A 14,154-nucleotide genomic window follows, 5' to 3' on the forward strand; every position below is an offset into this window, starting at 1 on the left:
TAGAGCAGTGATTAAACTGACTGGAACTACCTGGGCATTACACGGTTTGCACGCACACACAAACACACACACTCCCCTGTTTATCTACACAATCCAAATGCATAACGTATTGCCGTTGCGTTGTTCGTTCAATCTGGCTGATATCTATAGTGCATTAAGACCCAAATGTTATTTTCCAAGGAATCTGACCTTCTTAAAATACACACCCAGATGTACACTGCATTTTGATCAGTCTGGATTAAGGCTTATAGCTTGGTTCGGTGTCCCTGCGACTTACTTCTGATGAAAACAGCTTTTCAGTGGCTTCATAAACATGTACTCTAATTACCCGATTTGTCTTATCGCACCTCCTAGAGGAAAAAGAGTGCTGTCACCTATCTGAACACTCCCCTCCATCAAGGAACGAGGAAGAGAGGTCAGTAACTGTTCACTGCATAACTTTTAGCTCTGAATAACTTGATTTGATGCAGCTGTTTGTTGTCTTCGTGCTTAGTGTGTGTGTGCGTGTGTGTGTGCGCGTGTCACTGTTGCTTTTACATGCTTCCAAACAAAGTTTTACAATGTTGACAGTTCAACGTTAATGACCTCTAAGAGTCTATGAATTCTCTTGCTGTTGCTCTTTCTAGCTGTATCCTCTTCCCCAAGCTTTCCCTATCTGCTTTATTTATTTCTTTATTTCTTTATTTTTAATTAGCCCACCACCAGACCTGATTAGAAACTGGAGAATTTGTTAAACTAACAATTTCCGTGAGGATAAGCGCTAACGTTGCTTATGTATTTTGCCTCATGTTTATCCACAAGTCAAACCTCCCTTAATTATCGTGGAAGGAATGGTTAGGATTTTTGCTCGTAGTTCTGGAAGACGTGGAAGTCACGAGATGGTGCGATAGAGCCGCGCGATTTTGATTCTTATCGAATTTGCCCGTGTTACTGCAGCTCTGAAAGGCGTGAATGGTCCTTCTGTGTGTGTCTGGGCTCTTTTTGTGTGCCGCTCTCTTTGTCTTCCTCCCTCCTTCTTCTTCTTTCTGACTCTTTTATCCATCTCTCGCTCGCACACTCTCTCTTGTTCTCTCTCTCTCTCTGTCTCTCTTGTACTCTCTCTCTCTCTCTCTCTCCAATCTCCCTGCATGCAGTTGTTGTCTGGTGCACTAATTGCTTTCTGGACCTCCTTTCCTTTTTTTCCTCCCTTCCTTCTCTGCTTTCTTTAATCCCTACATTTCCATGCTAGCCAACGAGGACCCCCTTTCACAGGTATGTTGTGACCAATGTATCATCTGTTTTATTTCACCTTTGTTTTTTTTTGTTTTTGGTTTTCTTTTTTTTTGTTCCCCTCCCCTTCCTCCTCCTCTTCCATCTTTTTCTGTTCTTTTTTTTTCTTTTTTTTGTTCCTTTTCTCGTCTGTCTCATTTTCGCTCAGGTCGCCCACCCAAATACAGCAGCAGTGCATCAGGGCCAGAGCTGGGCTGCCACCCCCTGCTCTCCCCATCCAGCAGTCACCCCGCCTCCCCAGCCGCCGAGCGGCCTGAACTAGGGGGCTTCCCCCTCCCCGTCCACCCCCACTCTCTCCCTCAGCCCAGCCCCAGCTCCGGGGATGTAAGTAACCACAGAGGTTACCCCACTTTTCACTCTGCTCTAGAGTACAGTAGTATATACCAGAGACTGCCCCTACTGCACTTTTACACCTGCCCCTGTTCATAATGTACTGTAGTGGAGTGGTGTGCTGAGGAACATCTTCCCCCCCTGTTCTGCTCTTGGAAATACAAAAAAAAACAGATTGTCCTCCATGCAAATTCTTATTCATTGTGTTTTTGTTATTTCATCGGAAAGAAGGTAGCAGCCTCACACTGAAAATAGTCTTTTGATGTTTAATCTCCTTAATGGTCAAAATATCATGATCACTTCTAAAGTGATTCACAAGGTTTGTTTTCTCAGCTATTTTCTCTGTTCCCTTTGCCTTCTGTAAGCTTTAAGTCTCTTATACACCCATTAATAGTCATTAGGGTAGTTTCAGACAGGTGCTACATACACAGTGGTGCTTGAAAGTTTGTGAACCCTTTTTAGAATTTTCTAGATATCTTCATAAATCTGAACTAATACATCAGATTTTCACACAAGTCCTTAAAGTAGACAAAGAGACAAAGGGTTAAACAAATGAGACACAGATATTATAATTTGTTGAGGATATAATAGTCCGAGAGGTCACAAAGGAACCCTGGGTAACTGGGCCTGGACGGCTTGTCATCACTGATCGAACAGTGAATTATACCGGAGAATTCTGAAGGAAAATATCAGGATATCGGTCCGTGAACTGAATCTCAAGAGACAGTCGGTCATGCAGCAAGACAACGACCCTAAACACACAAGTCGTTCTAGTAAAGAACGGTTAAAGAAGAATAAAGTTCATGTTTTGGAACGGCCAAGTCAAAGTCCTGACCTTAATCCAATAGAAGTGTTGTGGAAGAACCTGACGCAAGCAGTACATGTGAGGAAACCCACCAACATCCCAGAGTTGAAGCTGTTCTGTACCGAGGAACGGGCTAAAACTCCTCCACGCCGGTGTGCAGGACTGATCAACATCCTTTTGTCACTCACAGATATGTAATATTGGATCATTTTCCTCAATAAATAAGTGACCGAGTGTAATATTTCTGTCTCATTTGTTTAATTGTGTTCTTGGACTTGTGTGAAAATCTGATGATGCTTGAGGTCATATTTATGCAGAAATCTAGAAAATTCTACAGGGTTCACAAACTTTCAAGCACCCCTGTATTTGCTCTGAATTTATTCAAAGATGGTGATAAAATTCTGGATTTTCTTTAAGTACTGGATTATACTTTAAACGAATAGTTTTACAATTCAGCAAGATAGTAGTCAGCGCTTTCCCCACCTGCCCTGCCCTCTCCCCATTTGATTGGTCCGGCACAGAGGGGTGGTGGTACTGACCCGTGCCGTTCTTCCTGACAGGGAGACATCCATGAGGATTTCTGCACTGTGTGCAGACGTAGTGGCCAGTTGCTCATGTGCGACACGTGCTCACGCGTCTACCACCTCGACTGCCTGGACCCGCCCCTCAAAAATATTCCTAAAGGCATGTGGATCTGTCCCAAATGTAAAGACCAGGTAAACTACATCACTCTGCCACCAAGACCCCCAAACTCGTTAATCAGCCTGCATTGAATCCTGCTAACCTGACCTCAACTTATCAGGCTTTTTCAGACACATAAATACAGTAAATATACAGTATAGTGTTTAAGACCAGGCTTCTCTTATTAGTATACATCCCCTAACCCACACCAAAATAAATAAGGCTGCTTATATGAGTATTTTGTAACTTTTTTCCGTGTGGTCTTATCTCAATTGTCCTTTTATTTCACTCATCATGTAAATGGAAACTGGCATCCAGCACACTCCCATTGAACTCCTTTCTTTGTTCATCACAACACCATTAGCAGTTGATCACTGGGGGAAAGAGGGTTATTCTGGTGTCCCAAAGTTTTACTCGATACTGCGCCAGCGCTAACGTCTCGTTTCTTTTCAGATACTGAAAAAAGAGGAGGCCCTTCCGTGGCCCGGGACCCTGGCGATTGTACATTCCTACATCGCGTATAAAGAAGGTAAAACATCATGTTGATAAGGTTCAGATTCAGGATGTAGTGAGGCATGACGCACATCTTCAGTGAGCAGTTATTGTAGGAGCAGTTTAGTTTTTGTTTGGTTTGCTTAAAAGAGAAGAGAAGTGGAGAACTACAGTCGGACAACGTATTCGCAAGGATTCATTTTTTATTTATTCCGCCATTTGGAATTACTGACATGTCACGGGTCTTTTGGTCCTTCTGAGAGCACTCAAGTTATTATCAAAACTTTTTTTCTTTTTTCTTTTTTTTTTCTCAAACCTATCTAACGGCGCAGAAAAACCTTGGGGTCGAATCATGATTCGACAAACGGGTAAACTCTGTTGTAAAGAGTAGCTTTTATCCGCGAGGCGTATTGCTCAATTGAAAACTGTTCGCACGTTTAAGGACTCGGAGACGCGTTTTGCGTGCTTTTATTACATCACGCCTCGATTATTGCAGTTCCCTTTACGTGGGAGTTAGTCTTCGCTTACCTGTCTGCAACTTGTCCAAAATGCCGCCACTAGACTTCTTACTGGTGCAAGAATAAGAGACAGTATTTCATCAGTTATTCACCAGCATCTCTACACTGGCTTCTGGTCACGTATAGAGTAGATTTATTTATTTATTTATTTATTAAGTTTTACTGTTTTTTTTAAGGGACGACATGGCCTGGCTCCCCAGTACATCAGCGATATGATTAGTTCTTATACTTCAGGCACTTGGATCTACTGATAAATTACTGCTAACCATCCCACGTTCACAATTAAAACACGAGGGAGCGCGTGCGTTCTCGGTAGCTGCCCCTAGACTGTGGAATATGCTACTTTTTTTAGACTAAGATCTGCTTCGACTATTGACCGATTCAAATCTTGCCTTAAGAGCCATATTTTCTCCAGTGTCTAACCCATTTTGTTGGTGTTTTTTTGTTTTTGTTTTAAAGTCAAGTTGTCTACTTAATAATTTTAATCAGGGGATTTATACATTATTTATTTATTTATTTATTTATATTTTTAGGGCGTGTTTTTACCTTGTCTTGTACTGTAATATTGACATGCCTTTTAAACCTCAGTTCCTCTCAGCTGTACAGCACTTTGGTCAGCTTCGGCTGTTTCAAATGTGCTGTGGAAATAAGTTGAATTGAATTGAACTGTTAATGCAACTGCCCTCCTGGTTTCTGCCTCAGATTTCTATTTAAACGTTTTGCAACCAACATTTGGGACGAATAGTTGAGGAGTTGTTGGTGTGTGTGTGTTTGTGCATCTTGCTTTGAATTTGTAATCATTTAAATGAAATAGCAGTTGCCGTTTTAGATACGATGCTTTAAGAGCCATGTTGGAAATCGTCCATGTAAAAACCTCAGTTCATTTGTGCTCAACAGCAAAAGAAGAAGAAAAGCAGAAACTGATGAAGTGGAGTGCCGAGCTCAAACTAGAGCGAGAGCAACTGGAACAAAGAGTCAAGCAGCTGAGCAACTCTATAACGGTAAATATCCATAAACGCTAGACGACTCGGTTAACCGTGACCAGGCGCAGGCCTGTTTAGAAGTTGAGGCAGGATTTCCTTCATGGATGCCAGCATTGGGCCTCATTTATCAAGCTGAATACGAATGGATTTGCGCATCAGTAGTTCGTATGAGCGTTTACGACAAATATTTGGTACCTACCCACAAATTAATATTTGTTCATCTCGAAATCTGAAGGATCTGGAGAGATTCTGTATGGAGGAACGGTCTCAGATCCCTTGCCATGTATTCTCCAACCTCATCAGGCATTATAGGAGAAGACTGAGAGCTGTTATCTTGGCAACGGGAGGTAGCACAAAGTACTGACTAAAAGGGTGCCAATAATTGTTGCACACCTATATTTAACAGATCTTTTGTTTTTTTGTTTTTTTATAAACCTCTGTTATGTTTGCAATTATTTGATCTCCATGAGAGCAGAGTATTTTTGTGAATTTTTTTAACAAAAGGTTAAACAATAAAGACCAAGGGTGCCAATATTAATGGAGGGCACTGTATATTTAAAAAAAAAAAAAAAAAAAAAAAAAAAGTAGTCAACCCAAATCTATTTAAAGAATAATAAGGCTAGTTGTAGAGTTGTGATGAAGTATAAAGGGAGGGTGGGCTGCTCTGGGCAGATGGGTAGCAGTAAGCCGAGGTGGTGCTGTGGTAAATCTTTCCTGGATGATCAAAATACTGCAGTTTCACCAGAAATAAGAAGACTGAAGAATCAGGAGACTAAGAGCCTATTATCAAAGAGATGGTTTATTGTGCGCACAAAGACAGCCTGGGCACTCTATAGTCTAAACATGAGCTGAACGAAGTCGACTTTTTAGACCAACGTGTGGGTGCATGCAGACGGTATAGATAACCCCCAAGGCTAGAATAAGAGAAAACATCAAACATGAGCAAAGGCAAAAGACCTTGTGACACAGAAAAGCATTAAGGACAGCCACGTATGCATCATGAGACCATGAGTAAGCAGAAACCACGTCGAATTCATTTTAAATGATAGAATTATGTATTTGGGCACACGGTGGATTAGTGTCCGTCTCACACCTCCAGGGTCGGAGGTTCGAATCCCGAAACTTCCCTGTGTGTGTGGAGTTCGCATGTTCTCCCCGTGCTGCGGGGGGTTTCCTCTGGGTACTCCGGTTTCCTCTCCCAGTCCAAAGACGTGTTGTAGGCTATTTGTCATGTCCAAAGTGTCCGTAGTGTATGAATGAGTGTGTGAGTGTGCCCTGCGATGGATTGGCTCCCGGGGTGTACCCCGCCATGTGCCCCATGTTTCCTGGGATAGGCTCCAGGTTCCCCTCGACCCTGTAGGATAAGAGTTATAGAAAATGGATATATGGAATTAAGTATTTGTTAGTCACATAATTATGAAAAACAAAAACAGAAAAATAACCCAGAGTGTGGAAGGCGTTTTCTTCTGACCTTGCTTATATTGCGCTGGAGGAACGACACCAAATTCACGTCTGTGATATCTCTCCATGTTCCTCCACCTTTTCAGGTGCGGTGACTCTGCGAAATAATATTTTCATTCTTGTAGACATGATTTAAAAGTACTTCAGCTTCCACCTCCACCTTTTAGTAGCCATTTTCCACTTTGCGCTCTGCGAACTTGGACGTTTTTTTATGGAGTTTTGTGGGCGTCGCCAAACACAAATCGGCCGTTGCATGCACACGCCTGGTTATTTACAGGTGACCGCCATTTATCAACATACACACGCGAATACAGAGAAAATCAGCTTTTACCATACACGTTGTTGTTTTTTTTTTGTTGTTGTTTTTTTTTTTTTTTTTTTTTAAATCCAGCAGAACCTTTACACACAACTTTACTCAACGCTGGATGAATGCGGCCCTATCTCTATATAGAGTTGTGCAGAGCTGAATTACATTATAACGTCCTGGCGTTTAACACAAGACTCCAAGATTCTTGGCTGTCAAAAGATTGAGGCGTCATTACATAATTTACGTACGAAGTTGAATCAGTGGGAAAGATGGAAATCTTACCTTGTGAGCCTCTGCAACTGTCCAATCTGCACGTCAAATGGGTATTATTACCATACAAACACGTTTCTCTGGAACTACAGAGAGACGTGACTAAAAATGCTGTCTGTTCTAGCCGTCTTTGTGTTGAATGTATTTTTAATACGAAGACTGCATTAGTAACTGTGAATCATTTAGTCAGGTCGGTGGGTATTCGGACATTGCCTCTGTATGCCACCGCAGTGGATTTGAAATGAAGCAATCAAGATGTGATGGAAGTGTAGACTTTCAGCTTTAATTGAAGGGGTTTAATAAAAATATTGCATTAACTGTTTAGGAATTACAGCCGTTTTCTTTACAGAGTCCCTCCATTTTCACAGGCTCAGTAAATGGACAAAGTAATATAATAAATATTCAGATTATGTTTCCATCATATTATAGTACTGATGCTCTACTCTACTTGCCATTCACATAAACCTAAGGTCTCTCTCTCTCTCTCTCTCTCTCTCTCTCTCACTCTCACATACAGACACATTCACATTTGTCCACTTTAACTCCTCTTTATTAACAGATTCATGACTAACACGATATGCTTCTCTCTTTAATGTCTAAGAAATGCATGGAGACCAAGAACAGCACCCTGGCCCGGCAGAAGGAAATGCAGGCCTCGCTGGAGAAAGTGAAACACTTGGTGCGCCTCATCCACAGCTTTAACCTCTCTCAGACTGTAGAGATCAGCGCAACCCAGGAGGACAACCCCGAGGACAAGACCGACTGCTCCCAAGAGCCCAAGGGTACAGTACATTCATGTGCCAAGCCCTCAGGGTCCGAGCAGAACCCTGCCCAAGTTGGTGCGCAGGTCCCTGCCGCCGGCACGGTGCCCAAGGTGCAGGCTGAGCCTGAGGTGGGCGAGATGGCCGACTCAGCCGCCGCCGTCACTCCGGAGGCAGAGCCGAAAGAATCGGGAGTCACCCAGGCCAGTAACACAGCAGTCAGAGACAACATGGACACAGTGAAGACTGCGAAGCCGATGGAGGTCACAGAGGTCAAAGAGAACGGCGGAACGGACTCTCAGAGCTCTGAAGAGGTGAGAGAGAGTCCTATGGACGTAACAAACTCTGAAAATACAACTCCCAATGTCAGCGAAGAGGCGGTCAGTATGGACATAGAGGAACTGGACCACAGCAAGAATGCCAACAATGGCAAAATCTTAGAACCCTCGCAGCAGCTTTTACCAGTGGCACTCGACATCTCCAAATGAGTCTTATCCCAGTCGACTCAACTAAGTATACCTCTCCTTCTCCCAAACATTGAAAAACAACTTTTATTGCATCTAGCACCGGTGCACCAAGTTGCCAATCTATACATACTATACATATATATGTGCATTTGATTATTTATTTATTTTTCCCAGTGTAAGGTGAGACCGTCAACAGTGCTTCTACATCCAAGGCGAATTAGTCACGGTTCACGTTCATCTCAACGAATACGCCCAACAAAGGTTGTAGAAAGGTGCTTATAATACAGTGTCATACCGATTAGTGGACCGTTTGGTTTAAAAAACAAAAAACAAAAAAATACAAACGAAGACAAGACCGAATATTAAATTAATAACGAAGGAGGAGGATAACTGAATATATCTCATCACACCAGTGTGTGCCTGCAACAGTTGCCCTTGAAACTCATGGGGATTGTTTAAGTTGTCTTAGTTTCCTTTTCTCTGGGAAGAGGGTGGCAGGTCACACGTGTCCAAAGACTGCATGCTCTGTCCACCCTCGTCGTGTCCCCCCAGCCAGGTCTGAGAGGACCCTTCCTAAACCAAAAGCTTCTTGTTCTGAGCTGGACAAGTTGCGTCAGTATTCGCCAGCGGCAGGAAGCGCAGAGGCTTCTGAAGTCATAGGACTGAATCAGGACTGCAAAATGCCGATCTCTCCATCCCGTTTTCGTTTCATACGAGCTGTTGAACGTGAATGATATGGCTTAAAAGAAAAGGAAAAAAAAAAAAGAAGAAGAAGAAGACGACCCTTATCGAGTACGCCTCAGAACAGAATAACGTCTGGCGTGACGGAACGCAACCGCATCTCTTTAAAAGCGGCGTCTGACGACTACGAAAAAGATGCTGTGCTTCTCTAGTGAGTCTTTACTGCACCCGTGTGTGAAATGTTGCAGGCTCACCGTGTTGAGGAGGGGGGGGGGGAACAGAAAGGTGTCCGTGTCTGAGGAGTATTTTTGTCTTTTTGTTAATAGCAAAATGTATTCAGGTCTTCCTAGTCTCCACACAAAAAAAAAAATAAGTGCTTTTCTGTTTCTTAAAACAGTAATAGGTGTTAAAACGGCATCGTTTATGCAAGGAGCTTTTTGTTGCAAGCAGAAGGGTATTGCATAATGAGTGTTTTTATTATTTTTTTATTATTCTAAACTGCCAAATGTTGTTTTTGTTTTTTTTTTAAAATTCCCTTTCCCTACATCAAGAATAATGGATGTTAGCGTATTTTATGTCTAGTCTAGAAAAGAGTACATCACGTTACCACTCCTTCCTTCCTTCCTTCCTTCCTTCCTTCCTTCCTTCCCCTGAATCATCCTGTGTGGTAAACATACATAAACAACAATAATGCTGTCTTAATAATAACGACAGTGACGACAGCAATAATTTGCTGTCTTAAACTTGAGGGGTTGATGTTCGAGCCAAATTTGAGTAATAAGACAAAGATGGGAAAACCCTGGTTTTAAAGCACAAGCTTATTTAAAATAACTCGAGCAAACGCCCTGACTTACATTCATTTACATTTATTCACTCAGCAGACGCTTTTATCCAAAGCGACTTACAAATGAGAAAGATACAAGCAAAGCGATATCAAGCAGAGAACAATACAGGAAGTGCTACCATACGAGATCTATTAATTGAATTCCAGAAGAAGCAAAGTGCAGAGTAGAGGTGTAAGTGCAATTTTTTATTTTTTAAAAAAATTTTTTTATTATTATTATTATTATGAGTTGGTTAGGTGTTCATAGAAGAGGCGGGTCTTTAGCTGTTTTTTGAAGATGGTGAGAGATTCTGCGGTCCGGATTGAGATTGGAAGTGCATTCCACCACTGAGGAACAGTTAGTGTGAAGGTTCTGGAAAGGGACCTTGCGCCACGCAGAGTTGGAACTGCTAAACGTCGGTCGCTAATCGACTTGTCGGAAAGACTTCGAGTAAAGCAAACGCCTAAGAGAGCGAATCATGCCTATTTGTTAATTAGCTTGCCAACATGTTTTTTGTTCCAAGGATGTGTAATGAAGCCGTGCTGCTTACTTACCTGCGAGCGGAGGCATCTTCTGCCACTTCGTACCAGTTCATTTTTTTTTTTTTTTTTTTCCCCACCTTCCCTAAGACCAAAACGTCAGATGCACGTTTGCCCAGTTACCTCTTCTACATCGACACTCTTTCTCTCACATTCGTTTGTACATTGCACCGGGGTAAACCATGTCTTAACGGTACTGCACAGCTGGCACCTCGAACACGTTTACATCGCCTCGTTCCAAATTGACATATCTTCGTCTGTACCACGTTGACAGGTCGTTACTCTATTACTGAACAATAAATATCAAACTCTTCGTTATACCATGTAAATGATCTTATTGCACAATTACTGCAGGGCAAAACAAACAGGCCTCGTGATTTCAGACTGTTTCACTAAAGATGTAACCAAACTAACATGGCGTACTTTTGTATTAGGAGGTAGATAGACAAAATAAATCGATGAATAAATTCTCCAGTCGACGTCATTGCTTTCGTGGGAAGCATGAAACTCGAATCGGCTCTCGGCATTCCTTAATATTTCTGTTACTGAGCTAGGACTAGCAAGCAGGATGATCATTTGTCATATCTTGGCTGTTGTTGTTGTTGTTGTTCTTATTATTATCTAAAAATTAAATAACCTGAAAGGACATTTTATGGCCTTCTGAAACCCCTCACTGTCTAGTGCATCATGAAGATGAGAGGGTTTTCACTTTAAACACCTCCATTCCCTTCCTGTACAGGTGCCCTCGAGTGCCTTTATTACATTATCTCCCACTATACTTCCTGTCCCGCGTTAGACCCTTCCCTCTCTCTCTCTCTCTCTCTCTCCCTCTCGAGAGAGGGATCTGCCCTTCCCTCTCTCTCTCGAACCCTTTGCGTGTCACGTCCTTAAAGCAGAAGCACAGCCGTAAGTTGTTGGGCAAAAGTAAAATCGGGTGTAATAACGTGGTGTTAATTGCGTGAGTGTCTGGTTTTTCTCTGGCTGTCCGTGGTCGACGTAGATGTTTCTCTCTCTCACACACACACACACACACACACACATACACACACACACACACACACACCCCTTTTAAAATGGAAGCATAAACAGCTTAATGTTCAGGTTAAGGAGTTGCCTTAATAGGTGTTCTTAGGTTTTGTTAAACACCCATAACAATAGTGTATCATAGTAATTGCACAAGTTTAAAAAAAAAAAAAAATGTCTGTAAAGAAAACAAGATTCTTCTATTGTGGGGAAAATGAGTTATTTTGGTTTAGCGGTCAATTCTGACTTGTGTGAGTATGATCATTTTTATCGGACAGACGTAAGTAGGGATTATTTTTTAAATCTATTGTTTATGCACTTTCAGCAGTGATACCATTAGTATTAAAGGTACACCAAGGAAAAGTTTTAGTCAGTCGGATTAGTATACCAATAGAATAGGATATAATCTCCCAAGCCTTTCCCTTCTCACCTCTTCCCATACGTCCTGCTATTATGTAGGACAGCCTCTTCGTTGAGGTTCATCGAGTACGTTTCTTTTCACAAGCTGGGACCGTTTTGTTATCTCTTTATTAACACATTAATACACCTGATTCTGTTTCTACTCCAGAAGTAAACAACGTTTTTCAGGCGTTCAGAATTCAAGCCTAGGCTTCGGCAGATTAGGAACGATCAAAGAACGCCTGCTAGCTGACCGCATCGACTTTTACAAAACCACCGGAACACCAGCCGACCACTCCGTTCAATAGCAAACGCCGCTCTCTTATGCAAGGTTTTATTTTTATTATTATTATTATTATTATTATTATTATTATTTTTTAAACAGACAAGTTTTGAATATGCATTTAGCTTCGAGTTTAATCCGTCGTGTGTTGTTTTTTTTTTTTTCTTTTTTTTAACGCAGGACTATTTTGTTGCTTTCCATCGAACATTGCTGGCAGCGAGATTTACAAACAAACAAGCAAACAAAAAACACGGTACACGCATGCTGTGCGTCTATAAAAAGCTGTTTTTTTTTCCATTATTATTATTTTATCGATGAACAAATACACTCTCGTCGTGGCGTTTCCGGTATCGCTGGGACATGACGAAGTCGAATAATCCAAAAGTCAAACACTGTAACAGTTACACACACAGGAATCATCCATAATAACGCCACTAATTTTGTACCTTGTCGCTTGTACTAATGTGGAGCATTTCATCTCATGATTCAGTGGACCATTATATTTTTCATTCCGTATGTGGACCATGCTGAAGTATAGTTAGCTTAGATTATTTTAGGAGTGATGGGTGACCGAAGAAAATGTCTTACCGGCGTAATGTCGTGGTGTAAGAGCCCCACATTCACGTTGTTATAATCAGAATACCCAAAGAGACTGCAAATGTGCATTTTGCTATGTGGAAGCCTTTTTTACGTTTTTAAATACATATCACTGTTGATTTGTTTACGGCTTACGGCATTATGTCGAACGTTCGTTTTGTTTTTTTTTGTTTTTTTTGCAGATGGTTTGGTTTTTTAGTCATTCTTCAGTGCACTGTAATTTGGGGTTTACAATATTGGAGACGTGAGAATGCGGACTACGTTTATGCATATATGGGAACATTTGATTAGAGGTTCATTCCAGCTGTACATCTCATTAACCTGATAGTTTTTAGCTCATCCATATTCACACACGTGCATTACATTCCCTCTGACATGTTAGTTTTAAGGTTGTTGGTTTTTTTTTTTGTTTGTTTGTTTGTTTTTGTTTTTTCCTTTATACTCAGTCATGATTGTGGCCTTCTAGTATTGTTGATGCATTTCATTATACAGTAACTTCCCTGGTATTGTACACCTCCTTTGTCTACGTGTGGTGTGTGTGTGAGAGAGAGAGAGAGAGAGAGAGAGAGAGTGCGCTTGTGTGCATCTTTTACCTCATCTGCAGTCAACTCTTAAATTGGAGTACTTTTGTTTACGCGTGCAAAAAAAATAAAAAAAAAAATTTTAAAAAAAGGAGAAAAAAAATCTTCCACTAAAGAAACACAAGATGCATTGTAGCGATTTGAGTAATTACGAAACGTTCACCTGGTGTGCTGAACTATGTGTAAATTGTTTATTACACGATATAAATATTTGTAAAATTGTTTGTATTTTTCATAATGGTTTTAAAAAGGAGTGTGTTTATTTTTATGAATTCTTTCTGTTACAGAACTCTTGCTTTGTCTTTTTCGCCTGACATTGTGAGTGAATTGGTTGGTTCTCTTACCTCTCTCATGTATTTGAGCCTGTGCTGAGTTGTTTGTATGCAGTGTTTAGAAATACTGTAGGGAACGTGAGACAAAATTGATATTAGGAGCAATTGATCAATTTGTATTTATTTATTTTATCATTTTGTTAATAAATTTACCAAGAAACTTGGTCTGCTACATATTTTGAATGAACTTCCAATGCTGTTTTTAATACCTTTTTGTGTGTTTTTTATGATTATTATTATGATTATGATGATGATTATTATTATTATTATTATTATTATTATTATTATTATTTCTGTTTAGGGATAGTTTAGTATTTTATTTAAAAAAAAAAAACACACATTTTTCCTTATCAGCAAATATTTAAATGAAATTAAAGGTAAACTGATATGAGGACAGTTAGAAGTCATCTTTGCACCAGGCTGCATCACACCACCTAGACATTGATTATATTCCTGTAACAGCATACCATGATTATTATGTTTTATTCCGTACATTTTAATCTGTGTGGCAACATTTGAGACCTCGGTTCTACGGGGTACAATCCTAAAAG

At 40.8% G+C, this 14,154-nt stretch overlaps 1 protein-coding gene across 4 annotated transcripts in view; it reads left to right on the forward strand.

The window, feature by feature from the left end:
* Positions 1-13,779, forward strand: part of phf21ab (PHD finger protein 21Ab) — a 39,199-nt gene extending 25,420 nt beyond the window's left edge. For 3 of the 4 annotated variants that reach the window (XM_053641069.1, XM_053641071.1, XM_053641070.1), the window contains 6 exons: positions 355-415; positions 1,418-1,593; positions 2,965-3,120; positions 3,539-3,614; positions 4,993-5,096; positions 7,718-13,779. In XM_053641069.1, coding sequence (XP_053497044.1) covers positions 355-415; positions 1,418-1,593; positions 2,965-3,120; positions 3,539-3,614; positions 4,993-5,096; positions 7,718-8,365 — 1,221 coding nt within the window. In that variant the 3' untranslated portion in view covers positions 8,366-13,779. The remainder of the gene's footprint in view (positions 1-354; positions 416-1,417; positions 1,594-2,964; positions 3,121-3,538; positions 3,615-4,992; positions 5,097-7,717) is intronic. The other variant, XM_053641072.1, reaches the window with a different exon arrangement.
* The last annotated feature ends 375 nt before the right edge of the window (positions 13,780-14,154 follow it).

Source organism: Ictalurus furcatus, chromosome 14 (genome assembly GCF_023375685.1).
Source record: "Ictalurus furcatus strain D&B chromosome 14, Billie_1.0, whole genome shotgun sequence".
In the NCBI taxonomy this organism is placed as follows: Eukaryota; Metazoa; Chordata; class Actinopteri; order Siluriformes; family Ictaluridae; genus Ictalurus; species Ictalurus furcatus.